This window comes from Lissotriton helveticus, chromosome 11 (genome assembly GCF_964261635.1).
Source record: "Lissotriton helveticus chromosome 11, aLisHel1.1, whole genome shotgun sequence".
Taxonomy (NCBI): Eukaryota; Metazoa; Chordata; class Amphibia; order Caudata; family Salamandridae; genus Lissotriton; species Lissotriton helveticus.
The window spans coordinates 229,610,131-229,636,337 of record NC_136072.1 but is presented as its reverse complement, the minus strand read 5'-3'; the positions used below and the strand labels follow the sequence as shown (position 1 = coordinate 229,636,337).

Genomic DNA, 26,207 nt, shown 5'->3' with positions numbered 1-26,207 from the left:
TTTCTTTTTTGTTTGCAGAAAAAGCGCACAATCCAGACAGTAATGAGACTAGGTTTCCCGACTGTGGTAAAAAAACAGTGCAGACCAAAAAAAAATCTACTCTTCTAATTAAAGTTGATCAAGATACATACTATTTGATCCTTCAAAACATTTAGTCACTAGGATAAGGAAAAGTGAAAAAACATCATTTTCAATAAAACTTACTGAGATGGCACTGATTCGCCTTGGTTGTGTACATACTACACGGCAGGCTGATCCATTTCCCCTCTCAATATAATCATCCAGAATAAACTGCGTTACTTGTGTAGTCTTGCCACAGCCTGTTTCTCCACTTAATACAGTTACTTGGTTATTGTTGATCACAGTGGTAATTTCCTGTAAGTAAAGAAAGCAGAAGTTTACTCAAACAACTACTTGCCAATACTATAGCAGTGGGTGCTTTCAACGGTGAACATTGGTAAAGAAGAAAGCAGTTAGAAGTCAAAAACGGTCACTGGAAAAAACAGCAAAATGATGTTCCTAATCAACTAAAAAACACAAAGATTCACAGAGGGCAGTAAGAGTTTAGAGAAAGCCACAAACTGAGCAATATGTTCAAGTTCTAAAATAAACATGGATATAGCCCATGGCTCTGGTGATTTATTTCTGAGGGCTCTTGTTGAAAGTGTTGTAGAATTTTGCCATGACTCAAACATGCCCTTCTTGTGTCAATGGCTGAAGAGAAATTATTTGTATCTGTTTGGGAATGTTACATCACAGTGCAGAACGATCTTTTGGTGTATTTATATTAATTTGACATCATGAACCTCTCCAAAAAAGGTGCAGCAACACAGTTCCATGTGTGACACATGGAACTTTGATTAGGGAGACTAAATACAACTTTCAAATCATATCAGTAGTATACACATATTGATTATTTACATTCACCGTAGTGAAGGCAGAGTTGGCACATGGCCTGGCTATATCTATGTATGAGTAAATGGCCAGGATGTCGAGCATAAGCAGATAGGTGCTAAGGTTGTGTATTGAGTTCTGCACTCTGTTAATTACCAACCAGGTTTGCACTATACAGGTACCGAGATGAACATTTACTGATAGTCATTGTTCATGGCACTAGCTGATGCAGTAGAACATCTATGCAACATATGCAATTTGCACGTGCCAATTATAACTGTGTCCTTAGATAAATTGGAAGACTAACGAGCTAACAGCAGGACGTATACAATACAGGATCACGACCACTGGATAAAATAATTAAATGGCATGTTATACTATTATGAGAAATGAGAATCTGTTATTCAAACAGCTTGGAGGAAGGATAAAAAAGGGAAAATAGATCATCCATTGTGCTGGAGCAGAGATAAAAAAAAAAGGTAAGATGAAGTGGACAGAAATGAACTCTTGCACAATTAATCTGTGCAGTTAGTGAATACTGGACTTTCTATTTAAAACATGGAAGCACTACTGTCCTGCATGACAACATTGAAAGCACCACTATTGTAGAGGGTGGTACAAAGGCCAAGAAAGACCTTGCAAGACATCATGAACCCATGCGGCCGCCATTGCCGTACATCAACGAATTCACAAAAGTGTATAGATCATAGATTTTCATAAGGTATCAGGACAGATAAGAGAGAAGAGTTGTTGGTACAGAAGGCTGTTTCCTAGTGTAGCCTTAGTTCTATCTTCACTCTCTGGTCTATTACTTTTCCTGACCTCTAAAGATGACCGGCACTTCCTTTTAATCCCTGCACTTTCTGGGTGCACCATTCACGTACGGCCATGTTAGGCACAAATACGACTCTTGAGGAAATTAGGCATTTTAGATCTTTGTTTCTAAAAGAAAGCATTCTGTCCAAGGCTATGCATAATATCTCCATTCTTCTTTGCTGCATCAAAGAGGAAGTGAACCTACCAGGTTTTTTTTTTTTTTAACGGCTCTATTTTGTGTCAGTAAAAACAATCTATTGGCAGGTAGCTTCATTTGTGAGCAGGTGACAAGCCGAAAGTGCAGAGAAAAATTATTGCAATAAACAAATCGCAGAGGATCAAAGTGTAGGAGAGTAGGGTCTGCTATCCTATGGTCACCCCATTTTTTGCTTTTTGCTTCACTGGTTTTCGACTTAATGTGGCTGTGGGCGTGCTAATCAGACCCACAGCCCTGCTGTTCCCTCTCTAAATTTCACACCATGTACTTTAGGTACATCACCAATTGGGATTTGGGTCACTCTTATGAGTTCCTGTACAGTGTATTATAGGTTCCCAGGGCATAGGTGCACCCAATGCCTACCAGGGGCTGCAGCATATCTTTTGCCACCCCTGGCTGGCCATCCAAACGGACACAACTGGATGATCACTCAGCTGGGGCAAGGTCGTGTAATCACTCCTACCCCTTGCTTAGATATAGTATTCCTATGTCTAACCTTATAGCTGGACACATATGCACATATAAGTCACTCCTATGGCAGGCCTTAACAATCCTGAAGGCAGAGTGCTTGGTTTTATGTGAGATGGTGCTCTAGCATGAGCTGAGCCTTTCTGCAGCTTTTGGAACCATGTCCTTATAGCTGTTCTAGGATATTGCCATACCATACACTCTTAAGTGCATTATAATCCTTGCGGTTATTGCTAACTTTGGTTTGGCTTTATCAAAACATGTCGTGTAAGGTGTCATACGCTTTGGAATACTACCCTCTCGCCAGTTCTGTCGACGAGGGTAGCATTCCACCCTTCTAGAGGGAAAAGACATGTTACTTCCACTAATCCCGGTTAAAGTTAACCAGAGCCTCAGCATCACAAAATGGATGCTGCTGCCACAGACACAAGTCTTACCCTCCTGCTGCTGGGAGTCCTTCCAGCGAGGGAGGCTTGGACAATAGGTTTCCTGTCACAGGGAGGTGCTAGCACCACCCCAGACAGGAGATAGTGGATTGGGGCAGGGAGGGCTGAATGAAACGAGACACTGCCTGGGGCACACAAGGTGTCCCATGCATAGGCCAGTTCAAACCGGTGCTGGGGCACTCCAGCCCCAGCTCTGGCGCGAAACTGGACAAAGGGAAAGGGGTGTAACCACCCCCTTCATGGGTCCCACCCATAGGAGGGACCTAGCAGGTAGTCCAGCCTCTAGATTTGGTATATAGGTAGGAGCTGTGTCCTTAGACTTTAGATAATCCTGACTGAAACTCTGATACGAAACTCTGGACCCTTCGACATCCTACTCGACGTAGAAGACTGAAGAATCTCCCTTGTGGTCAAGGAATGACCACCCTGTGCAAGCAGGCACCATCAAGCGTTCAACGGTTTGCTTTGTCGTTGCTCCCGCCGGAGCTTGAACACAGAGCCTGACCAGACCCGGACTTCCAGACATCCCAAAAGCCCGATCCACAGCCACAGCAAAGCTGAGACCCGTGGAGGCGACGAGAGACGTGGGACCGGCCATCTTGGAAAGCCAGCGAATTGCTTTCCGTGCAACTTCTGAGGCACCCTCGAAGTTGTGCATTGGGGATTGAGAAGCCCCAGCCCCGAGCACCAACTGCACCGAAGATCACCTCTCCCCACTCACCGAGTGCTGCGTGGGGCCCTTTTGAATTTTCCTGCTCGACGCGTCTGTCCGGTCACTTGCCCGTTGGCTAGTGGCCTCTGTGACGACGAAATCTGAAATCTACACCACTGGTCTGGTTGCTCCAGACTGGCCCTTGCTTCCCTGCGAAGAAGAAGCCCCTCAGTCCTTGCTGGCCTGAGTAAGAAGCCATCTTCGATTCCTGCGTGGGTTGCATTTGCCAAGGCCTGTTGACTCAGAATCGAGATCCCAAACCGCCAACAGCGAGAGCCTTCGTGGGACAGTCCGTATCCAGCTCCTGGTCGTCGTCAACACCTCCTGGTCCACGTGGCTGCAGAGACAAGCTTCACGACATCACCTGATCGCATCCCAACATCGCCTGGTTCCTTCCTGGTCACTGGCTAGTGACCCAGACTCTGTCCCCTCTGCTTTCAGGTACTCTTCATCCTCGATCCAACCTTGGATCCAACCGGACTCTTCTCTCCTGGTCGCCTGCAGCATCTTTTCTCCAATGCTCTATAGAACTCCACAATGAAACCCGACACACTTTGACACCTAGGCACCCGCTTCCTGTGGGTGGGGTAACGCGAGTACTGCGGTGCTCCTGTAGAGGTTTACACTCCTAGTGTCCTAGTTTCAAGTGGTTAGCTTCTAGTCCAGTCGGAAGACTCCTAATTCTTTAACTTTCTGACTTTACGCACCCATTGACTTCTATGTGTGCACGTGTGTGCATTTAGACACTGCACCCGCATCCCGTGGGCCTCCTGCTCCCTAACTATTGTTAGTACAGTGTAGCCCCAGCGATTCCCAAGGCCCTAGGCCGTACCATTGTTCGTGACGTGGTTCTTATACCACTATTTTAGTATATGGTTTAGCGGGCCAACAGGGCCTGTCCATATTTGTGCAACTTTTGTATGTTATATTAAGTTATTTGTTATGCGCTTGTGCTCCTGTTCTCATAAAGAGTCCAGTGGGTTGTTTTAGAAATAAATACATATATATTTTGAATATATAACCTGTGTGGTGTCCTTTCATTTGGTATTAAAAGGATTGCATATGGAAAAACAGCTTGCTTCACATGCCCTCTTGAGTTTAGCCTAAGACTGCTTTTGTCCATGCTACCCCTAGGATAGATGGTCTATAAGGTTGACTTTACAACCATCACCATAAGGGTTGTTTGGACTGGTGCAAGGTGCTCACTAGAATAGTGAACATCATATACCAGGCCAACTTCTCACATTGGTGTGCAGCGGTTGGGATTTGAGCTTGCTGTTGTTTTACCAATTGTAATCTTTGATATCATTTGAAAGATCACATTAGGTACCATAGGTACATATAACAAAGCTTAAAATACATATGTTCTACTGAACTTAGTTGTTGTAGAGAAAAGGGCTTAGCACACCCTGACGACAACTCTTAGAGAGGTACTAGTTGGTAAACACATGTGTAGGTAGGTGCACACACCACACCTCACTAGACATGTCTGGCACAGGTGAACCCTCCAGTTCTCTACCTGTGGTAAGTGACCTTCCCAAGGCACCCTCCAGATATGATATTCTCAACTTCCGAGAGAGGAGGTCATTGTGTACCTCAAGGAGGTTGAAACAGGGTTCCAACCCTATCATCCAGCACCTGATAGAAGTCCTAGAGGCAGCTGATCTTGAGAAGGCCTCTAAACCAGGCCCCCTATATAATACAGGTGAAGGAGTACCCTCTACAGAAGATGACTCCCTGACCCCAGAAGTAGATGAGGAAGAAGTAGGGGAAGATTCAGATGATGGAGATGATAGCCAGGTCCAGGTCAGAAGGCTTAGCCAGGCTAACCTAAGCTTACTTGGGAATGGAGAAGGGTTGCACCTTCCCAGGCCTAACAGTAGACTTAATCCAGGCAATAGAAGGCAAAGATCTCCTTCCAGGGAGTCTCTCCTCTCTAATGCCTCAAGGGGTTCTCAAAGGGGAATGACTTCCCCTCAGAGAAGAGAATATGAGGCTAGGATGAGAGCTGCCCAACTTCAGATAGAAAAGGAGGAAACAGCCCTGGCCCAAGCTAAACTTGCTTTAGCAAGGGAGCAAAAGTTAAATGGATTAGATTCCACTGGTGGCAGCAATATCCCCAAGGATAAAGACAGGTCCTATGATCATAAAAAACCTGAGTAAGATTGTGCCCCCCTACAAAGATGGGGATGACATCCACAAGTGGATAACTGCTTTGGAGAGGGCCTGCATGGTACAGCAGGTTACCCAAGGTCAGTGGGCAGCAATCTTGTGGCTCTCCTTTTCAGAAAAAGGAAGAGACAAACTCCTCACAGTTAGCCATGAGGATGCTAAAAACTACACTGTCCTGAAGAGTGCTCTAATTGATGGGTTTGGCTTAACCACTGAACAGTACAGGTTGATGTTCAGAGATACCCAGAAGACACAGACTCAGGACTGGATTGACTTTGTTGATTGTGCCACTAAGGCTCTGGAAAGTTGGTTACTGGGAAGTAAATTTAACGACTATACAGGATTGTATAATTTGATCATGAGAGAGCAAATCCTTAATAATTGTCAGAACCAGTTGTTGCACCAACACCCGATTGACTCAGATCTGACCTCTCCCCAAGAATTGGGAAAGAAGGCAGACAAATGGGTCAGAACCAGGGTTAAGCAGAGACCCCAGAACCAAGGTGGTGACCAGAAAAAGGCAGACCAAAAGGGTGGAGATCAGAAACAAAAAGACCAGAAGTCTTCTTCAGGCCCCCAAAATAATTCTAATGAGGGGGGGGGGGGGGTTGGGGGGGGGGGGGGGGGTCGGTCCAAAATTTCAAGAAAAAGAAGAAAGAAGGTCCAAAGAAACCTTGGTGTAATTATTGTAAAACTGCCTCTCACTGGTTTAGTGAGTGCACCAAGAAAGGTACAGCCCCTACCACTGCAGCCCCTAAGGCATCTGCACCCCCTAGTACAGTCAGCAGTGGTAGTTCCCAACCCACGGCTATAGTGGGGTTAACCATGGGTACTGAGGTGGATCCTGGCCTAGTCAGTGTTCCTACTCAGGCTGTCCTGATCTGTAATGTGGACATGGCTATGTCCACTACCGTGAGTCCCAATACTTTGGGCAAGTACAGACAGACACCTTTGATCAATGATAAAGTGGCTCAGGCCTACAGGGACACATGTGCCAGTTTGTGGACCCTGGACAGATTGTACTGGGTGATAATTACCTGGTGACCAATGCTAGCAATGTCACTACTACACATAGTGTGGCAGATAGGCCCCCAGTTGAATGTCTTTTTGGCAATGATCTAGAAAACTCAGTATGGTCAGAAGTGGAGTATAGGACTCATGCAGAGATGCTAGGTATTTCGGCACATGTCCTTGCTGTGACCAGGTCACAGGCCAAAAAGTGCTTACCTGAACCAGTGCAGGATCTTGAAACTATAGACCAGACACAACCCAAGAGAAAGAGCAAGAGGGTTAAGGCAGTGCCTTTCCACCTGCCTCAGGTTGAGGATCAGCCCTCCCAGGAGGATGATTCTGTGATCCAAGAGGGAACTGTCCTAGAAGAGCTTGAGCCTGATCAGGTTGAGTTTCTTGGGACAGGGGGACCCTCAAGGGCAGATCTGAGGCAGGCTCAATTAGATTGTTCCTCTCTTGAACCCCTCAGACAGCAGGCTGCTGCTGAGGCTGCTGGGAGCGCTCAAGGTACCTATAGAGTGTATTGGGATGATGGGCTCCTTTATTCAGAGGCTAGAGACCCCAAGCCTAGTGCTTCCAGGAGGTTGGTCATACCTCTGCAATTTAGGGGCTTCCTTCTTACCTTGGCCCATTATATTCCCTTAGCAGGACATCTAGCCCAGAACAAGACTTGGGACAGGCTTGTCCCTCACTTTCACTGGCCCCATATGTCAAAAGATACCAAGGAGTTTTATCGCTCCTGTTACCTGCCAAGCCAGTGGCAAATCAGGTGGCACAACAAAGGCCCCCCTCATACCACTACCTCTGGTGGGGGTACCCTTTGAGAGAGTGGGGATAGACATTGTTGGACCAATGGACCCCCAAACAGCATCTGGGCACAGATTTATACTGATGATAGTGGATCATGCCACCAGGTATCCAGAAGCTATTCCCCTGAGGACCACAACAGCACCTGTTGCGGCAAGGGGCCTACTTGGAGTTTTCTCCAGAGTGGTGTTTCCAAAGGAGGTTGTCTCTGACAGAGGTGCAAACTTCATGTCAGGATATTTGACTGCTATGTGGAAGGAGTGTGGTGTTAATTACAAATTCACTACACCCTACTATCCACAGTGCAATGAGCTTGTTGAAAGGTTCAACAAGACCCTCAAAGGGATGATAAAAGGGTTACCTGAAAAGCTTAGGCGAAGATGGGACATCCTTTTACCCTGCCTTCTGTTTGCTTACAGAGAGGTCCCACAATAGGGGGTTGGCTACAGCCCTTTTGAGCTTTTATTTGGGCATCCTGAAAGGGGGCTCCTGTGTCTTGTGAAGGAAGGATGGGAGTTACCTCTCAAAAAGCCTAAGCAAGACATAGTGGACTATGTACTTGGTCTCCACTCCAGGATAGCTGAGTATATGGAGAAGGCTTCTAAAAACCTTGAGGCTAGCCAAGAACTTCAAAAAGCTTGGCATGACCAAAAGGCTGTGCTGACTGAGTACCAGCCAGGACAGAAGGTGTGGGTGTTGGAGCCAGTGGCCCCAGCAGCAATCCAGGACAAATGGTCTGGACCCTACACCATTGTTGAGAAAAAGGGAGAGGTCACCTACTTGGTGGACCTTGGCACCCATAGGAGCCCCCACAGGGTGCTCCATGTCAACAGACTCAAAGCATATGTTGACAGGGCAGACATGGGCTTGCTCATGGCTACAGATGGGGAACAGGAGGAAGAGAGTGACCCTCTCCCAGACCTGTTGACTCAGAACCCTGATGATGGTTCAGTTGATGGAGTGGTCTTGGCAGGCAGCCTCACTGACCAGCAGCAACAGGACTGCAGACACGTTCTGCAGGCCTTTAGATGTATGTTTTTATTAACACCTAGTCAGACTAACTGGTGCACCCATGAGGTTGACACTGGTGACAGTCTGAAGAGTAAGATCTACAGGCAACCCTACTATGTAAGGGACTGTATAAAGACTGAGGTGCAAAAAATGCTTGAGTTGGGAGTAATTGAGCCATCGGAGAGCCCCTGGGCCAGCCCAGTAGTCCTTGTACCAAAACCTCACACCCAAGATGGTAAGAGAGAGATGAGGTTCTGTGTGGACTATAGAGGTCTCAATGCTGTCACTAGGACCGATGCTCACCCAATTCCAAGAGCAGATGAGCTCATTGATAGATTGGCTTCTGCCAAGTTTCTGAGCACATTTGATTTGACAGCTGGCTATTGGCAAATCAGGTTAGCTGAGGATGCCAAGTACAAAACTGCTTTCTCAACCCCAGGAGGTCATTATCAATTTGTGGCAATGCCCTTTGGTTTGAAGAATGCACCTGCCACTTTCCAAAGGTTGGTGAACCAAGTCCTTACTGGGTTGGATGACTTTTGTGCAGCTTATCTTGATGATATTGCTGTCTTCAGCTCCACCTGGGAGGATCACCTGATCCACCTGAAGAAGGTTTTAGAGGCCCTGCAAAAGGCAGGCCTAACTGTCAAGACCACAAAGGGCCAGATAGGGCAGAGTAAGGTTGTGTACCTGGGCCACCTTGTAGGTGGGGGTCAGGTTCAACCACTGGAGAGTAAGATCCAGACCATACAGGACTGGGCTCCTCCAACTACCCAGACACAGGTCAGAGTTTTCTTGGGCCTGTCTGGGTACTACAGAAAATCTGTCAAGAATTATGGGTCCATTGTGACACCACTCAATGACTTGAAAGGTTCAGTGGACAGTTAGCTGTCAAAAGGCATTTGATGACCTGAAGAAGGCCATGTGCTCTGCACCTATCTTAAAGAGTCCTGACTACTCCAAAGAGTTTATTGTCCAAACAGATGCTTCTGAGTTGGGGTGGGAGCTGTGCTTTCACAACTTAATGTAGATGGTCAAGACCAACCCATTGCTTTTATTAGCAGAAGGCTGACCCATGAGAGAAACGTTGGTCAGCTATTGAGAGGGAGGCCTTTGCTGTGGTTTGGGCCCTGAAGAAGTTGAGACCATACTTGTTTGGCACTCACTTCAAGATTCAGACAGACCATAAGCCCCTCTTGTGTCTAAATCAGATGAAGGGTGAAAATCCCAAACTACTCAGGTGGTCCATTTCCCTACAGGGGATATACTTTACAGTGGAGCACAGACCAGGGACTGACCATGGCAATGCAGATGGTCTCTCCAGGTACTTCCACTAGAACATGAAGACACAACTGGTCAAGGTTAGTCTAATGTCCCTGCGTTTGGGGGGGGGGGGAGGGTTATGTAGGAGAGTAGTGTCTGCTATCCTATGGTCACCCCATTTTTTGCTTTTTGCTTCACTGGTTTTCGACTTAATGTGGCTGTGGGCCTGCTAATCAGACCCACAGCCCTGCTGTTCTCTCTCTAAATTTCACACCATGTACTTTAGTTACATCACCAATTGGGATTTGGGTCACTCTTATGAGTCCCTGTACAGTGTTCTATAGGTACCCAGGGCATAGGTGCACCCAAGGCCTACCAGGAGCTGCAGCATATCTTTTGCCAACCCTGGCTGGCCATCCAAACTGACACAACTGGATGATCACTCAACTGGGGCAAGGTTGTGTAATCACCCCTTGCTTAGATATAGTATTCCTATGTCTAACCTTATAGCTGGACACATATGCACCTATAAGTCACTCCTATGGCAGGCCTTAACAATCCTGAAGGCAGAGTGCTTGGTTTTATGCGAGATGGTGCTCTAGCATGAGCTGAGCCTGTCTGCAGCTTTCAGAACCATGTCCTTATAGCTGTTCTAGGATATTGCCATACCATATACTCTTAAGTGCATTATAATCCTCGCGGTTATTGCTAACTTTGGTTTGGCTTTATCAAAACATGTCGTGTAAGGTGTCATACGCTTTGGAATACTACCCCCTCGCCAGTTCTGGTGACTGGGGTAGCATTCCACCCTTCTAGAGGGAAAAGACATGTTACTTCCATTAGTCCCGGTTAAAGTTAACCAGAGCCTCAGAATCACAAAATGGATGCTGCTGCCACAGACACAAGTCTGACCTCCTGCTGCTGGGAGTCCTTCCAGCGAGGGAGGCTTGGACAATAGGTTTCCTGTCACAGGGAGGTGCTAGCACCACCCCAGACAGGAGATAGTGGATTGGGGCAGGGAGGGCTGAATGAAACGAGACACTGCCTGGGGCACACAAGGTGTCCCATGCATAGGCCAGTTCAAACCGGTGCTGGGGCACTCCAGCCCCAGCTCTGGCGCGAAACTGGACAAAGGGAAAGGGGTGTAACCACCCCCTTCATGGGTCCCACCCATAGGAGGGACCTAGCAGGTAGTCCAGTCTCTAGATTTGGTATATAGGTAGGAGCTGTGTCCTTAGACTTTAGATAATCCTGACTGAAACTCTGATACGAAACTCTGGACCCTTCGACATCCTACTCGACGTAGAGGACTGAAGAATCTCCCTTGTGGTCAAGGAGTGACCACCCTGTGCAAGAAGGCACCATCAAGCGCTCAACTGTTTGCTTTGTCGTTGCTCCCGCCGGAGCTTGAACACAGAGCCTGACAAGACCCGGACTTCCAGACATCAACAGCCCGATCCACAGCCACAGCAAAGCTGAGACCCGTGGAGGCGACGAGAGACGTGGGACCGGCCAACTTGGAAAGCCAGCGAATTGCTTTCCGTGCAACTTCTGAGGCACCCTCGAAGTTGTGCATTGGGGATTGAGAAGCCCCAGTCCCGAGCACCAACTGCACCGAAGATCACCTCTCCACACTCACAGAGTGCTGCCTGGGGCCCTTTTGCATTTTCCTGCTCGACGCGTCTGTCCGGTCACTTGCCCGTTGGCTAGTGGCCTCTGTGGCGACGAAATCTGAAATCTACACCGCTGGTCTGGTTGCTCCAGACTGGCCCTTGCTTCCCTGCGAAGGAGAAGCCCCTCAGTCCTTGCTGGCCTGAGTAAGAAGCCATCTTCGATTCCTGCGCGGGTTGCATTTGCCAAGGTCTGTTGACTCCGAATCGAGATCAGACACCGCCAACAGCGAGAGCCTTCATGGGACAGTCCGTATCCAGCTCCTGGTCGTCGTCGACACCTCCTGGTCCACGTGGCTGCAGCGACAAGCTTCACAACATCACCTGATCGAATCCCATCATCGCCTGGTTCCTTCCTGGTCACTGGCTAGTGACCCAGACTCTGTCCCCTCTGCTTTCAGGTACTCTTCATCCTGATCCCCCCTTGGATCCAACCGGACTCTTCTCTCCTGGTCGCCTGCAGCATCTTTTCTCCAAGGCTCCATAGAACTCCACGACGAAACCCGACACACTTTGACACCTATGCACCCGCTTCCTGTGGGTGAGGTAACGCGAGTACTGCGGTGCTCCTGTAGAGGTTTACACTCCTAGTGTCCTAGTTTCAAGTGGTTAGCTTCTGGTCCAGTCGGAAGACTCCTAATTCTTTAACTTTCTAACTTTACGCACCCATTGACTTCTATGTGTGCACGCGTGTGCATTTAGACACTGAACCCGCATCCCGTGGGCCTCCTGCTCCCTAACTATTGTTAGTACAGGGAGGCGCTAGGGGGCGCACAACGGAATAGCTGTGTAATCCGCAGCTCCGCCGGACGACCGAACACGTCATGGTCTGAACCTGCCTCAATGTCCGCTAATGCGCCAGCTGACCACATCCCAGGGTGTGTGAACACACCGAGAATGTGCGGGTAGAAGATGGAGTGAAACAACATCAGCAAAAGTGGTGAAAACAGCGTGGATATGTGAGCGGGGCTGCCCAGCGGCTAAGATGGCGGAGGACGCGGCTGCCGATTCGAGTACTACCACAGCAACACAGTGAGTAGAGCGGAGAACAAGAACACTGTGGACGCTGGAGGGGCGGAAAAAGTCGCAACTGCTGGGAGACGTTCAGTAATTCCGAAACTGCATATCGGTTCACGAGTGCCGGACTGCAATGTCCCCTAAGCACCCGAGTATACGTTGGGACAAATGGCGGCGCCCAAGTAGCCGGAGATCGGCAAATGTAAATATCCTATATTGGCAGCCACCAACTACCGGGAACATCGATTAATGCCGCGCATACTTCGTCAGGTCCTAAGCTATGCATTGAGGGTACCGGTTTTGCTCATGCAAGGGAGACATCGTAACCCAGCCGGTGTTGCTGATTCTGATGATGAGATGACAAAATGGCGCGAACCTGTGTGCCGAGTCTGTTGATACAACCACGACTCATAAGTGATGGGACTAGCAGGGCGCCATGATTGAGAAGAGGGAAACGTGCACCAACTGCTGAGAGTCGGAGGCGGGATGTCACTACGGGCATAGGACCAGGCGCTGCTCCACCCTACGGAGGCTCCTCATTAACTGCTGGGGCTGAATAAAGATCGCTATTAAACATACATTGGGAGACTAGAGGGGCCAGGTGTTGCGCGCGGGACCCCTGAACTTAGTTGGAAGGTGGTTCGGCGTGCGGCGCACACCTGCTCGCGGAGCGCCGTGACTGGTCCACAGCAGAGGAGACGCCTGACCCACTGCTATAAACGTGGCCTCCAGACACATATTCCAACTCAAGAGTCAAAACGGCGGCATCAGCCAGGATCACCAGATCTGCAGTCCAAACTGCGAAACCACCAACACCACTGCCAGTAACGATGGTGAAACCTGACAAACAGCAACAGAAGATATCCTTCGAAAGTAAAAAAGCACCCAAAACCTCGGAGCAAATGGCGGAAAGCGATGGACCAGCAGACCCAGTGCCCAGCAGCAACATGGAAAAGATATTACTGTTTATCCAGACGAACCTGCAGGACATTAACGGCAAGTTGGATAACTTGACATGCAGGATGGACGGCATGGCTGCAAAGCAGGAAAAACATGGCGAGAGGCTAGACACGGCCGAAACTCACATTTCAGCTGTAGAGGATGAATCGCGCATAACAACCACCAAATGCGCCGGCATGGAACGCATCCTGGAGGTGATAAAAGCGAAGGAGGAGGAGATGGAAGTGCATTCAAGGCGCAATAATGAGCACATCACAGGCCTTCCAGAGACGACAAACACCGGGCGAATGGAAGTATACGTAGAGAAACTATGCAAGGACCTCTTCGGAGAAGAAGCATTCTCGCAAATCTTTATTGTGGAACGTGCGCACAGGTCTCTTGCGCCTAGTCTACCACCTGGAGCTGCGCCTAGGCCAATAGTAGCGAGAATACTGAACTATCGCGACAGAGATACCATCTTGAGACTTGCACGCGAGAAAGGAACGGTCACCTACCAGGGAAATACTCTAGAATTTTACCCGGACCACACGTAGCAGTACAGCAGGCAAGGAAGGAATTTGCATCCGTGAAGGCCAAACTTAGGGATCTTAACATCAATTATTCCATGCTATACCCGGCCAGATTGCGTGTAACATGGGAAAGCAAGGCAGTGCTGTTGTCGTCTCCTAAAGCGGCACAGGAATTCGTAAAAAAAGTGTTGAAACAAAACAAAGCTAATGCTCGTGAGGAACGACATCAGGACTCAGAATAACGGTACCGGTGAGGACCCCTAGAGAAATGCGGTAAGATATCACACGCTTGCTGTAAGGTTGGGTGGTGTCATTGCGAGGTACATTACCAGATGAAACGTGATGCCTCCCAAATCAGTATGGAAGACCATGTACTGCAACGAACATTGTATAGTTACTATGCCTACCAACTAAGCCTCCTATTACTTTGATTACAGAGAACTGATATAGCTTTAAGTAATTGTACATGATGCTGACCCACAACATGACCTGAATTCTCATTTACATTCACAGTCACGACCAGAGGGTCATTGGCTCACTAATCCCAGACCTTCCAGAGAACACTTATTGTGATGTGCTGCACTCTGGGGGTGGGTCGGCACACCCTATCCGTCCTGGATATTGACGCACGCAGACAGAGCCTTGTTTGTGGATGGTTGGGGACGCTGATCTGCGCAGGTTATGGCATCCGTACGGTCACGAACACCCTTAAAATTGCGCTACTGCAGGTGTAAATGTCACATGAAACTGTACGTCTTACAATTCGTTGCCAGTTTGAAATAGGAGACAAGGCGCTTGTTGAAAACCGCCAAGGTGAGGACATCCCTGAACTGCTGGCATCTTTCCGGTGTGAATGCCATGATTTGCGTAGGCACTGATGTTGCTGCTCACAGACTTTATTTGAGTTCTTGTTGGCGGTGGGTGGGGTAAGGGCAGCCAGACACACCAAACGTGAATGAATAGTTCGGTAAGTGAGTCGTCCGCATCCATTAAATTGGGTGCTGGGTTGTGCCCCAAGCGGACCTCCACAAGGGTATCCCCCAAATAAGTTTTGTTCTGATGGGAAATGTCCTGAAGTTCTCTAGTTTGAAGGGTATGTCTCAAAAGGGAATATGGCTTCGGCAGGTTTGGGTTGCTGGAGTGGGTGGGGGGGGGGAGGGGTAGGGATATTGTTCATGTTGAGAGACCAAGAAATTTGAAAAATGTCAAGATCTTGTATATTGTTTGGCAAAGGGCTAATCGGCCACGCGTAACCACACACACTGTAGTGAGTTTGGATTCTGATCCTGTTTGTTATTTGCTCCTGACATGTACTGTATGGCCTTCTCAATGACGCAGGAAAGTAGAAATACAGGCAGAGCACATTTAAATTTCCTAACGTGGAATATCAGAGGCTTTACACAACCAAAGAAAATAAGACAGGTGTTTGCCTATCTAAACAGATGGGGTATAGATGTGGCTGTACTGCAGGAGACACACATTGCGCCTAACACACATCAGCATATAGGCAAACGCTGGGCGGAGTCGTCTTACACTGCTACGTACTCCTCTTATTCGAGAGGAGTGATCACGCTGATCCGGAAGGGCGTGAACTTCACGGTACATAGGGTGATACAGGACCCTAACGGGAGATATGTTATAGTGTCCTGTACATTACGTGGGCAACAAATAACGCTCCTTAACGTGTACGGTCCGAATGTAGATGCGCCCGAATTTTTTCAAGAAGTGTGGGGGCATTTACAGACATTCACAAACACACACATCATATGTGGGGGAGACTGGAACGTGACTAGGGTGGATGGGGTGGATCGTTCCCTACACTCCTCAGAGCAGCACAAGCAGGCAAGGGCGAAATTAGATCATATGCTGACGGACCTGTCGTTAACAGATATATGGAGACACAGACACACTCACACGCCGGGGGCCACTCACATTTCAGCGATCCACAATACTTGGTCGCGTCTGGACTACTGGCTAGGCACGGAGAGCATTACATTATGGACACGAGATCTGTGCGTCCTACCGAGAACACTGTCAGATCATAACCCTGTATTGCTAAAACTCACGACACCGAACTACACACCGCCCCCGTTTCACTGGAGGTTCAATTCCCGTGCTCTAACTGACACTGTTTACGCTGACACCATCAATACAGCGATTAAGGAATACTTTCAGATAAATGCACCAGTGGTTGAGGACCCAGGCCTATTGTGGGAGGCCTTTAAGGCCACGATAAGAGGCGTGTGCATAAGCACTACAATAGGCATATTGAAGGACATTAGACAGCAAATAAAGCGCTGCGAAACACTCATGAAAGAGCTGGAGGTGGCCTTTGAGTCCACTCAGGATGTCACACTACTGGGGGAACTGCGTCAAATGCACACAGAACATCAAACATTTGTCGACGATGAAATAAAATACCTAGATCGGAAACACACGGCCGGATCTTTCGGTGAGGGAGGTAGACCTGGCGGCGTACTTGCGAACAAAATTTGCGAGGGCAAGGAACACACGGCTATACTGCGCATCAAGTCAGGGAATGGTACACTACAGACACAGGCTACAGACATTTTGAATAGTTTTGTTGACAAGTATGGGACACTATACAAATCGCAGCCAATAGAGTCGGAGGAGGGGATCCTCAGATATCTGAATGATATGGCAATAGGCTGGCTGTCGGATGGCCAGAGAGAATGTTTGGCAATGCCTATTACGGTAGAGGAGGTGACTGAAGTGATCAAATCACTTCCAAACGGGAAGGCACCTGGCCCCGACGGGTACACAAATTAATTGTATAAACAATATGCGGTTGTCCTTGCACCTTACATGGTAGAAATGTACGGTGCGTCTTTCGAACAGGCAGAGTTACCCCCCCACACTCCGAGAGGCTGTGATAATCGCCCTTTTAAAACTCTCTAAAGACCCGGAAGTGTGCGACTCTTACAGACCGTTATCGCTTATCAACGCGGATTCCAAAATACTCGCGAAATTGCTGGCGGTTCGGCTGACTCCACTGATGACGAAACTGGTCCTCCCAGACCAGGCAGGATTTATCCCTAAAAGGGCAACATCCCACAACACTAGGTCACCGTTTGCCCTTTCGCACTATCTCCAGCCTTCCATGAAAGCAGCGGCAGTCATGCTTGATGCCGCCAAGGCTTTCAACTCCATTGAATGGAGCTATCTGATTACCATTTTGAACAGAATGGGTTTCCCCAAACGCTTCGTACAATGGGTGTCGTTGATATACACCAAACCGTGCGCCCGAGTTCGTGTGAATGGTTACGTATCCAACATCTTTAATTAGAGCGAGGTACAAGGCAGGGATGCCCTCTATCGCCCTTGCTTTTCGCGCTGGCACTCGAGCCATTGGCCTGCCTGATAAGGTAAAACTACATCGGCTCTGCGGTTCTATTCCAGACCGCTTCATATATCGCTCTACGCAGACAAAATGTTGCTATACGTTCGCGATCCTGACACGCACCTAAATAGTCTGCTCAGAGAGTACATCAAATTTGGAGGTCACTCAGGATTGGCCATAAACTGGTCCAAAAATTCCATTATCCCTCTAACGGATGCGACGACTCCCGTTGACATTGAGTATCCACTAGAATGGCAGCAAGATCCCATACGATATCTGGGTGTGATGTACGATAGAGACCCTGCGGTGGTGCTCAGGTCGAACTATGGATCAGCAATCTCCAAATTGGAAGACAAGGTGCAACGTTGGATACAACTGCCATTGTCTTTGGCAGATCGCATAGCGATCGTAAAAATGAATGAGTTACCTAAACTGTTGTACCTTTTTAATAACATCCCTATCACACCCCCTGGAGAGGTTTTCCGCCGCATAAAATCGCTTGTACTGAAGCTCATATGGGCAGGCAAACAGGCTCGTGTAGATCTTCAAACACGGACTTTTCCATATATCCGTGGAGGCTTCGGGGTGCAGGACTTTCTATTATATTATTTATGTGCTCAGGCGCAATACGCTGTTTATTGGTACCATGAGATACCATACCTCACTCATACTGCCATCGAGGAGGGAGATGCTAACCCAATCCCATTGACCGCAATCCTGTCTCATGTCAGGCAGCCCCTTCATGCCCAAGACATCAACACTATAGACACCACAGTCAAAGCCTGGCGGAAACTGAGGCAACTTGCACATAAAACCCCGTTATACGCACCTGCAATGCCATTACATCACCATCAAGCGTTGTCAGTAACAGGTGAAAAAGTGGGCATGTCACTATTGCAACGAGCAGGCATAGTTAGAATGGGGGACCTGTTCCATGAGGGTACATTCTTAGACATTGAGAACCTAACATATATCCAAAATAAGTCGCCCATGTTCCGCTTCACGTATTACAGATTGAAACGCGCACTGAAAGAACTCTATCCTACATTCCCCGACGAACCAGAAAGTCTGACCACGCTACAGCTGATCATTACAACCCAAGATCTATCGTACCTAGTGTCAAGGCTATACTCCACAGCACAGGCTGAAATATCACACACCACTGACCAGGCTAAAGCGAGATGGGACATGGTATTAGTAGATCCATTGACAGATCAAGAATGGCAGCAAACGAGCGCATTAACACAAATACTCACTCCTAATGGTAACCTTAGAATTATACATTATAAGTTTATGCATCAGGCATACTACACGCCTGCGCGTATGCTTAAATTTGGCCTACAAGACGAAGACAGGTGTAAGAGATGTGGTAGAGAGGGCACAGATTTCATACACTTGGCTTGGTCCTGCCTTAAGGTACAGGAATATTGGGCGGAAATCACCAATACGCTCTCTACTATGATAGAGGTAGAGGTAGAATGCACAATATGATCATGCCTGCTGGGAATCGTACCGCAACTCAAAGCCACCAAGCGCAAATTTTGTGTGATATCCCTACTACTGGCCAAACGGCAGATTGCGCAATGCTGGCACAGTAGGAAAGTGCCAAAGGTATCTAGATAGCTGAAGGACATGTCCAGCTGTAGAGATAAGTTATTAACATATGAGGAAGAGCTACCAGCGAAATCTAGACCCAAGGACATTTGGGGTTACTTCACGGACTACATGAGTACACTAGAGATGGACACGGGTGAATGATCTAACTATGCTTGCTGCAATATAAAGGCTGATGTTGGGAGGGCAGAGTACCGTACTGCCCAGTCAGAAAATGCAAGACAGGAATCGAAAGGATTGCAATGTTAGAACAACTTAATTGTAATGGTCTCTATCTCAGGTCTCTAAGTTATGGTTATCTGTTTATTGTTGGTCATCTACAAAAGTATCGTAAACTGTAAGACTTAATATAATGCATTACGCCGCCGGATCTAGCGTTGTCGGCTGAAGGGCTGTGTAAATCCTACATCGGTCAATTCTATACCTCGCAGCCGACCCCAGGGTTGTAGGCTCCTGGCCGTGTATGGTTATCAAAGGACAATAAAGGTCTTACAAAAAAAAAAAAAAACTATTGTTAGTACAGTGTAGACCCAGCGATTCCCAAGGCCCTAGGCCTTACCATTGTTCGTGACGTGGTTCTTATACCACTATTTTAGTATATGGTTTAGCGGGCCACCAGGGCCTATCCATATTTGTGCAACTTTTGTATGTTATATTAAGTTATTTGTTATGCGCTTGTGCTCCTGTTCTCATAAAGAGTCCAGTGGGTTGTTTTAGAAATAAATACATATATATTTTGAATATATAACCTGTGTGGTGTCCTTTCATTTGGTATTAAAAGGATTGCATATGGAAAAACAGCTTGCTTCACATGCCCTCTTGAGTTTAGCCTAAGACTGCTTTTGTCCATGCTACCCCTAGGATAGCTGGTCTATAAGGTTGACTTTACAACCATCACCATAAGGGTTGTTTGGACTGGTGCAAGGTGCTCACTAGAATAGTGATCATCATATACCAGGCCAACTTCTCGCACAAAGAACAAGAAAGCATTACACTTCCACTTCTATTTGTGAAGAGCTGCAACAACTCCTTTGGAACTATGATGAAAAGAGGCTTCCCTTAATTTAGAGTGTTAACCACATAGTAGTATTCTCAGTTTCCAGTAGTATAAAACACGTCAGAACAATTGTTCTGAGTCTCTTTTTAACAGGGATTAAATTCATATTAAAAAAAGTGTATTTATAATCTTAAGAAAATGCACAGATGTATGCAATACCATACACTAGCAATATGCTTGCCTTGAGTAATGCAGGGCCATATTTGAACTTCTGCAGTAAGATGGTAGGCTATAAAATTATCTGTTGCAAGTGTCCTCATCACACAGTAAAGGTTTACATGAAGAAGTCTACTATAACATACATTAATGGAAGGCGGGTTAAGTTTACAAGATGTAGAAAAGTGCCCCTTTTTGACATGGCCACCCCCACTTTTTGCCTAGAATTTGATTCCATTTTGACTGAAGTGCAATAGGTTCCTGCTAAACAGGTCCCCAGTGCCAGTGCTACTTTCCTAAAACAGGGTAACTGCTCAACTGTTCCTTAATTGGCAAGACCTTTAGCCCCTCTGTAAGTGGTTAATGTTACACCTGGTACCTAGGGCATGGGTCCCCAAGGGATGCAGCATGTACTGTGCCACCCTAAGGGACCCACCACCAAATTCATGTAGACTGCCATTGCAGGTTACGTGAAATGGTGCAGCCAAGTGTGAAAACACAACACAGCACACACCCTGTGTGCCATGCCCACTGGCAATGCGTGCAATATACGCAAGTCACTCCTACAACAGGCCTTCTAGAACTAAGGCGAGATGCTTCATATTACATGTGAGGACAGATCTATATGAGCAGATATGCCCTGTGCGGTCTAGTTCAATTGCTAGATACTACAAGTAAACAGGGAAGCCATCTCAAGTATATATACTGGGCACTGATCATTACGAGTTCCCCAACTGAGAGGTGGCTTCACTGAAACCTATGGGGTTTGGTATCAAACACCTTGTCTTAATAAATACATACTTATGCCAGTAGTGGCATTATTAAGACATGCACCCAGAGGACAACTTAAAGGCGACCCTTGAAAACCTACCAGCCTCTTAGTGTGCTGGCGGACTGGTATTGTTCAGCCTGCCACCACAGACAAGTTTCTGACTCCCTCAAGGTGAGAACCCACACTCCCAAAGGTCAGAAAGAAGGCCTGCTCTGGCAGGAGGTGTTAACACCTCCTCTAGTCGGATGGCTAGTGAATTTGCATACCAAGGCCAGAGGCTTTAAAGCCTTTGCCACCTTGGATATGTGATCCCGGCTTCTCCTAGACCTCGGAAATTCCATCCCCTGCCCAGAGTCAAATTTGGCCCCAGGACAGGTTGGAAATTAGCTATGCAAGGAGGCTTGGTGCACCACCAGGAAAGTCACACCCCTAAGGGGGGGGGGGGGGGGGGTTGGGTTGGGGGGTGGCTTCCTGATGTGCTCCACGAAAGTAGGATTCCACCATCTTGTTTTTGGTGGAATTAGGAACTCTGGGATAGGGTTAGGCCTACTCTTCGCAAGACGTGGTCATATACGGGGTATAGTGTCCTCAAGTGTAGGAAGCTGGGTCTCTATAGAGTATCAAAATGAGGTACACTGAGCAGAGTCCAGGCAACTCTTATTGTTTTTAGAAGCACACGTCATAAGCCCAAATGGTCTCTTCTGTGCTAGTGCAGGTGAGCAGTTTAGGATTATTAGAGTGTAGGGATAAGCATTTGTTGCACTCTCTGAGGCAATAAATGACACACAAGAATAAATCTGATCGACAAACGTAGAAAAATAACACATTTTTATATAAATTTGAACACCAAGAACTTCGGGATTAACTAAAAACTTTTTGAGATTTCGATATTTACAGGCAAGTAAAATGTGCACTTAAATGCCTCTTTACGCAGTAATGCTTTCCAAAGGGAAAAAAGCATATACTTCATAAAGTTACTTGCAATAGGTTTCCGGGAGACCCCTTAAGGATATAAGGTGGTAGAGGGTCAAGGTCCAACGAACCACAAGCAGTTAGTCTGAGAGGCTGGATGCCTTGGGAGCTATGCGCACCACACGAAAGGAGAAAGGGGAGGACCACCTAGAAACAGGATGCAGAGGAGGACTTGGGACAAGTCCAGGAGCTCCCAACGGGAAGCTCTATTTAGGAAATTCCTGGGAGCAAGGAAACACAGTCTAGTTTCTTCTTGAGTGTGTGTGTCCCATTTATTGACTCTGTGTGTTAAACAAATGCTTAACACTATCATCTGATAAGTTTAAACTACTCGTGCACACTATTTAAGCCCTGTAAGCCAATAAGGGTAGTCTGGACTGTCTACATAGTACACCTCATTTTGGTACACTACATAAAAAGCTAGCTTCCAACACCAGCTTATTGTGGAGCAGCTCTGCATGTCCCAACTGCTCAGCATTCAATAATGGTATTTCTTTGCTCAACATCAGATTTTACATTCACAGAAAAAGCAAATAAGTGAAGTGGAATGAATCAACTTGGAAATCAATTCCTCACCTCCAGATACCATCCCGTAGGTTAGTCCCTGCGCATACAATTGAGGTTTAGAAGGTAAATGGAGATCCAGGAGAAAATGGATGAACTTCTTTGTAAGGAAAAGCCAGTTCACAGCAGGGGTTTTCCTTCCAATATACAATGCTAATGGGTTTACATCCTCAAGGTACTATTCACTTTCTAAGTACCTCATTAGTAGCCACATTGTGTTTTAAGTAAAGCAAAAATATTCATTTATGAATCGCTGTAGATCAGAAAAGTTCCACGTGGTCATTTTTACACAATACACACCCTGTGTACGTTTTTGTTGGCCCTCAAGATGGTTATGTATTTTTTAACATTGACTAAAAAAAACATGCCTATGCGCCAATTCAACAGTTCTAGAAAGGCATTGGTTGACATTTTGGTTATGCCAATATTTGCTCCTAATGGACAGCATCTGCAATAAGATTATTTTTAATTGCCTGTTGCAGATGAACAACATAGACAAGGAAACAAATCCAAATCAAATCCCGGCCATAGTAATGAGTTTCTGTATATGGCATTTTGGCAGGGTAGTAATGATGTATGCAAGTACATGCATCGACATGCATTCCTGGGCATATGCGGCGAATATTTTGGCACCACTGATGAACAGGGAGGGGCAGTTGAACAAGGGAGGAGGTGGGTGTAGTATACAAACAAGTCAGATGCTGATGACAGGGGAAGCAATGGAGGAGCTCGGAGAGTATAACAACACTATAAATAGTGCAGATGAAAAGGCATGTAAAATAGTTAAGCAGTAAACGGGGAGAGAAAATCACGCATCCCATACACTCTCATGAAGTACTGAAACCTAAAAAAAAAAAGTTGTTCCCTGAATGTAAACAGTCGGATAGGTGAAAATTATTAAGCCAGAAGGATCATAAAGAAGCTATACTCCAGTGGGTAGACAAAAAAAATTACAGTAGGGAAAGCCACTGAATATTGCCAAAAAGTTAACAGATGATAAGCCAAAGCCTGAACCAAGGTCCTCAGTAAGTAGTGGTATTGCACAAAGTAGGTCTTTCAGAAGAGATGTAATGAGGATATAGTGCAAGTATTGATGGCCTTTCTAAAAGTGACGAGGGAGGGTACTATAGAGAAAGAAAGCACTCTACTGAGCTTACAGGACATGAATGAGAAGTATAAAGCATCTGCAGGCTAACGACGGTAGATCACAAGTTGCAGGAGGCATCTGTAGCACAGAAGTGCCCGATACAGCTCTAAAATGGCCAGACCCAATAGCAGGATAACCTCAGCATGTAAATAAGTTCAAATTCCATTAAATTCACTTACATTTATCTTTTGTGAAAATCTGACCATGATTTGGCAGTCTTCGACCTATATGGGACAGCCCTATCCAGCCGATTGGCGAGACAGTATTTTAATCTTCATTCAAGCTTTAACAGGGGCCAGTAAGGTATCTATAGCACCAGTGAGTGGTTCTTTTTTGATGACGTTACTAAATTTTGACTGAAAGTGCTTGCATTCCTTCAATGAAGCTGTACTTGATAGACTCTCCAGAAATAATCGCGAAATCAGCTGACTAGCGCAATAAACGCAAAATGTACGTTTCTGGCCACAAAAAAAGGTCTCCAGCTGACAGCCTAAAAAATGTGACATTTTGTTGGCTGTACACACACACACATCATTACACTGCGTTGTACAGCCGGTTGCCTGCTTCCACTATATTAACTTGATGGTGTGCCGCGGTCTGTATAGGTTTGCTTTTATGTTTTATCTAAAAAACACAACGTGAATAACCAACCTTTTGAAAGGGAATCTGTGCCTGAAGGATGCTTAGTAGTAGATTAATGATGGCAGAGCCTGAGAAATAAGTGATTACCAGAAGTCGGCAGAGAGGCAAATGCAGGCTGTAATCATTGCAGTAGCTGGGCAAGAGGGAAATTAGAAAAGCTTTAATTGCCCATGCATAGCATACAATAAAGTTATCTCTCAATTCTATTTACTCAATGGCTCGCGCTCAATCCCAGGGGGCAGTCACCTTCTTGCATAGACTTGACAATGAATTAAGGCTGAAAAATTATTAAAATAAAGTGCTGCAATAATGGCAAAACGGTTTTTATTTTTGTGCCACTAAATTTCAATTTTTTGCCATGCAATTTGCAAATCTATGCCACAATATCCTGGCAGGTCTGACATGACAGGGAGAACTGAGTAAATTGTGTTGGCATAATGCATATTTCAGCTGATCAAGCAGGCCTTGAAAAAATCTACTCGCAAGTCAGATTTGATCATATAGAGCTATATCTAGAACCTACTCACCCATTCTGGCATGTTGGCAAAGAACAGGTGTTCTGCTCAGTCAGTCAGAAAGTGAAGTAGTAATAAAGATGCCTTTAAATCTTGTTTTTATCTTGTAACATTTGCTCTGTGTTCAAAGACAGAGGTCAGAAGTCAGTTTACAATTACTTTTCGTTCTCCAACTGCAGAGTACCAGGATTTTGTAAAGTGTGAAATGAAAGGCTGTAGGGTATCCGTTTATTTACTAAAAAGGATTTAACTAGCTAATAAGTCAACTGTACAAACATTTTAAAATATATTTCAGTAGTTGTTAAAGCCATTATTTACACTCCTGTGTGATGAAAAACAATTCAAAAGCCATTACTACGTGATGTGTAAATGATAAATATGTTTTCTGAAACCCAATTTTCATGAACTATTTTTAATAAACTATAACATTTTATCAGTAAAGCTGCAGGGTACTGGAAATGTTTTGGTCATTTCTTGAAAAGTTACTGCCTGTAAATGACAGTGCACTACCACATCATGCTTTAGTAATATATTTATTAAAAGTGAGTGTTTAAACATGAACTGAGAAACGCTCCTGCCCATGCCCTGATGGCAATGTTATTAGTAAACGGAGAGGGAAGTCAGGGATCATGTCTACCCTATATGTGGGCTTGATTCTGATTACACATGGAGCAAGCATTTAGTCTATTTAAACAAAAGAGGTTTGTTTTGCTCAGCAGAAATAATGAACTCACGTTTGAAGGTGCACTCATATGCGAGAATAAAGAAAAAGGTGACACTGTAATATAAACAATTTGCCAAGGATCACACAATTTGAGACCTGTTTACTGGTCAAGTAAGTACATTACAGTTAAGTCGAGTAGATTATTCAAGTTACTCGAACTGCAAGTCTAGCAACATTTTTAGCATTTTTTGAGGCCTGCCAAAGGTCAGATTAATATGTGTGGACATTAGGTTGAATGAATCTGAGAATGTGCTAGAGCTGACAAAGAAAGGTTTTGTTACTGCCATAATTTCGAAATTTCATACTCAAATATTCATCAAAGAAGACCACTAGTGTTTTGCAGTCCTCACTTCCTAACATAGGTATTGAGCTATCTAAAGAAGGTGGGGGAAGTGGGTGGAAGAAATACAAAACAAGAATTTAATCACAATTGTAGTGGATGATTCTCCCATCACAAATTTTAATAATAAGCTTTGAAACAAAAACAATGGGATTCAGTCTACACATACCAAATGTATGCATATTCTGCTAGTGGTGTTCGTGGTGTGAAATCCAAGGACATAAGGCATGCGGTGCAAGGTATGCAAAGTTCCCAGAGTGCATAGCTGGTATTACTTTTTTAATCCTGGCTTTAAAAAGATCTGTTGGCATTTGAGAATGTTAATGTCTAACACTTAGTTTTTAGTTGGGTTGACTCCATAACTATAAGA

The 26,207-nt window shown here is 46.0% G+C and overlaps 1 protein-coding gene across 4 annotated transcripts in view; it reads right to left on the bottom strand.

Moving 5' to 3' along the window:
• Nucleotides 1-26,207, bottom strand: part of DHX36 (DEAH-box helicase 36) — a 445,724-nt gene that overhangs the window by 340,800 nt on the left and 78,717 nt on the right. For all 4 annotated transcript variants that reach the window (XM_078667890.1, XM_078667891.1, XM_078667892.1 and 1 more), the window contains one exon: nucleotides 205-375. In XM_078667890.1, the coding sequence (XP_078524016.1) occupies nucleotides 205-375 (171 nt within the window). The remainder of the gene's footprint in view (nucleotides 1-204; nucleotides 376-26,207) is intronic.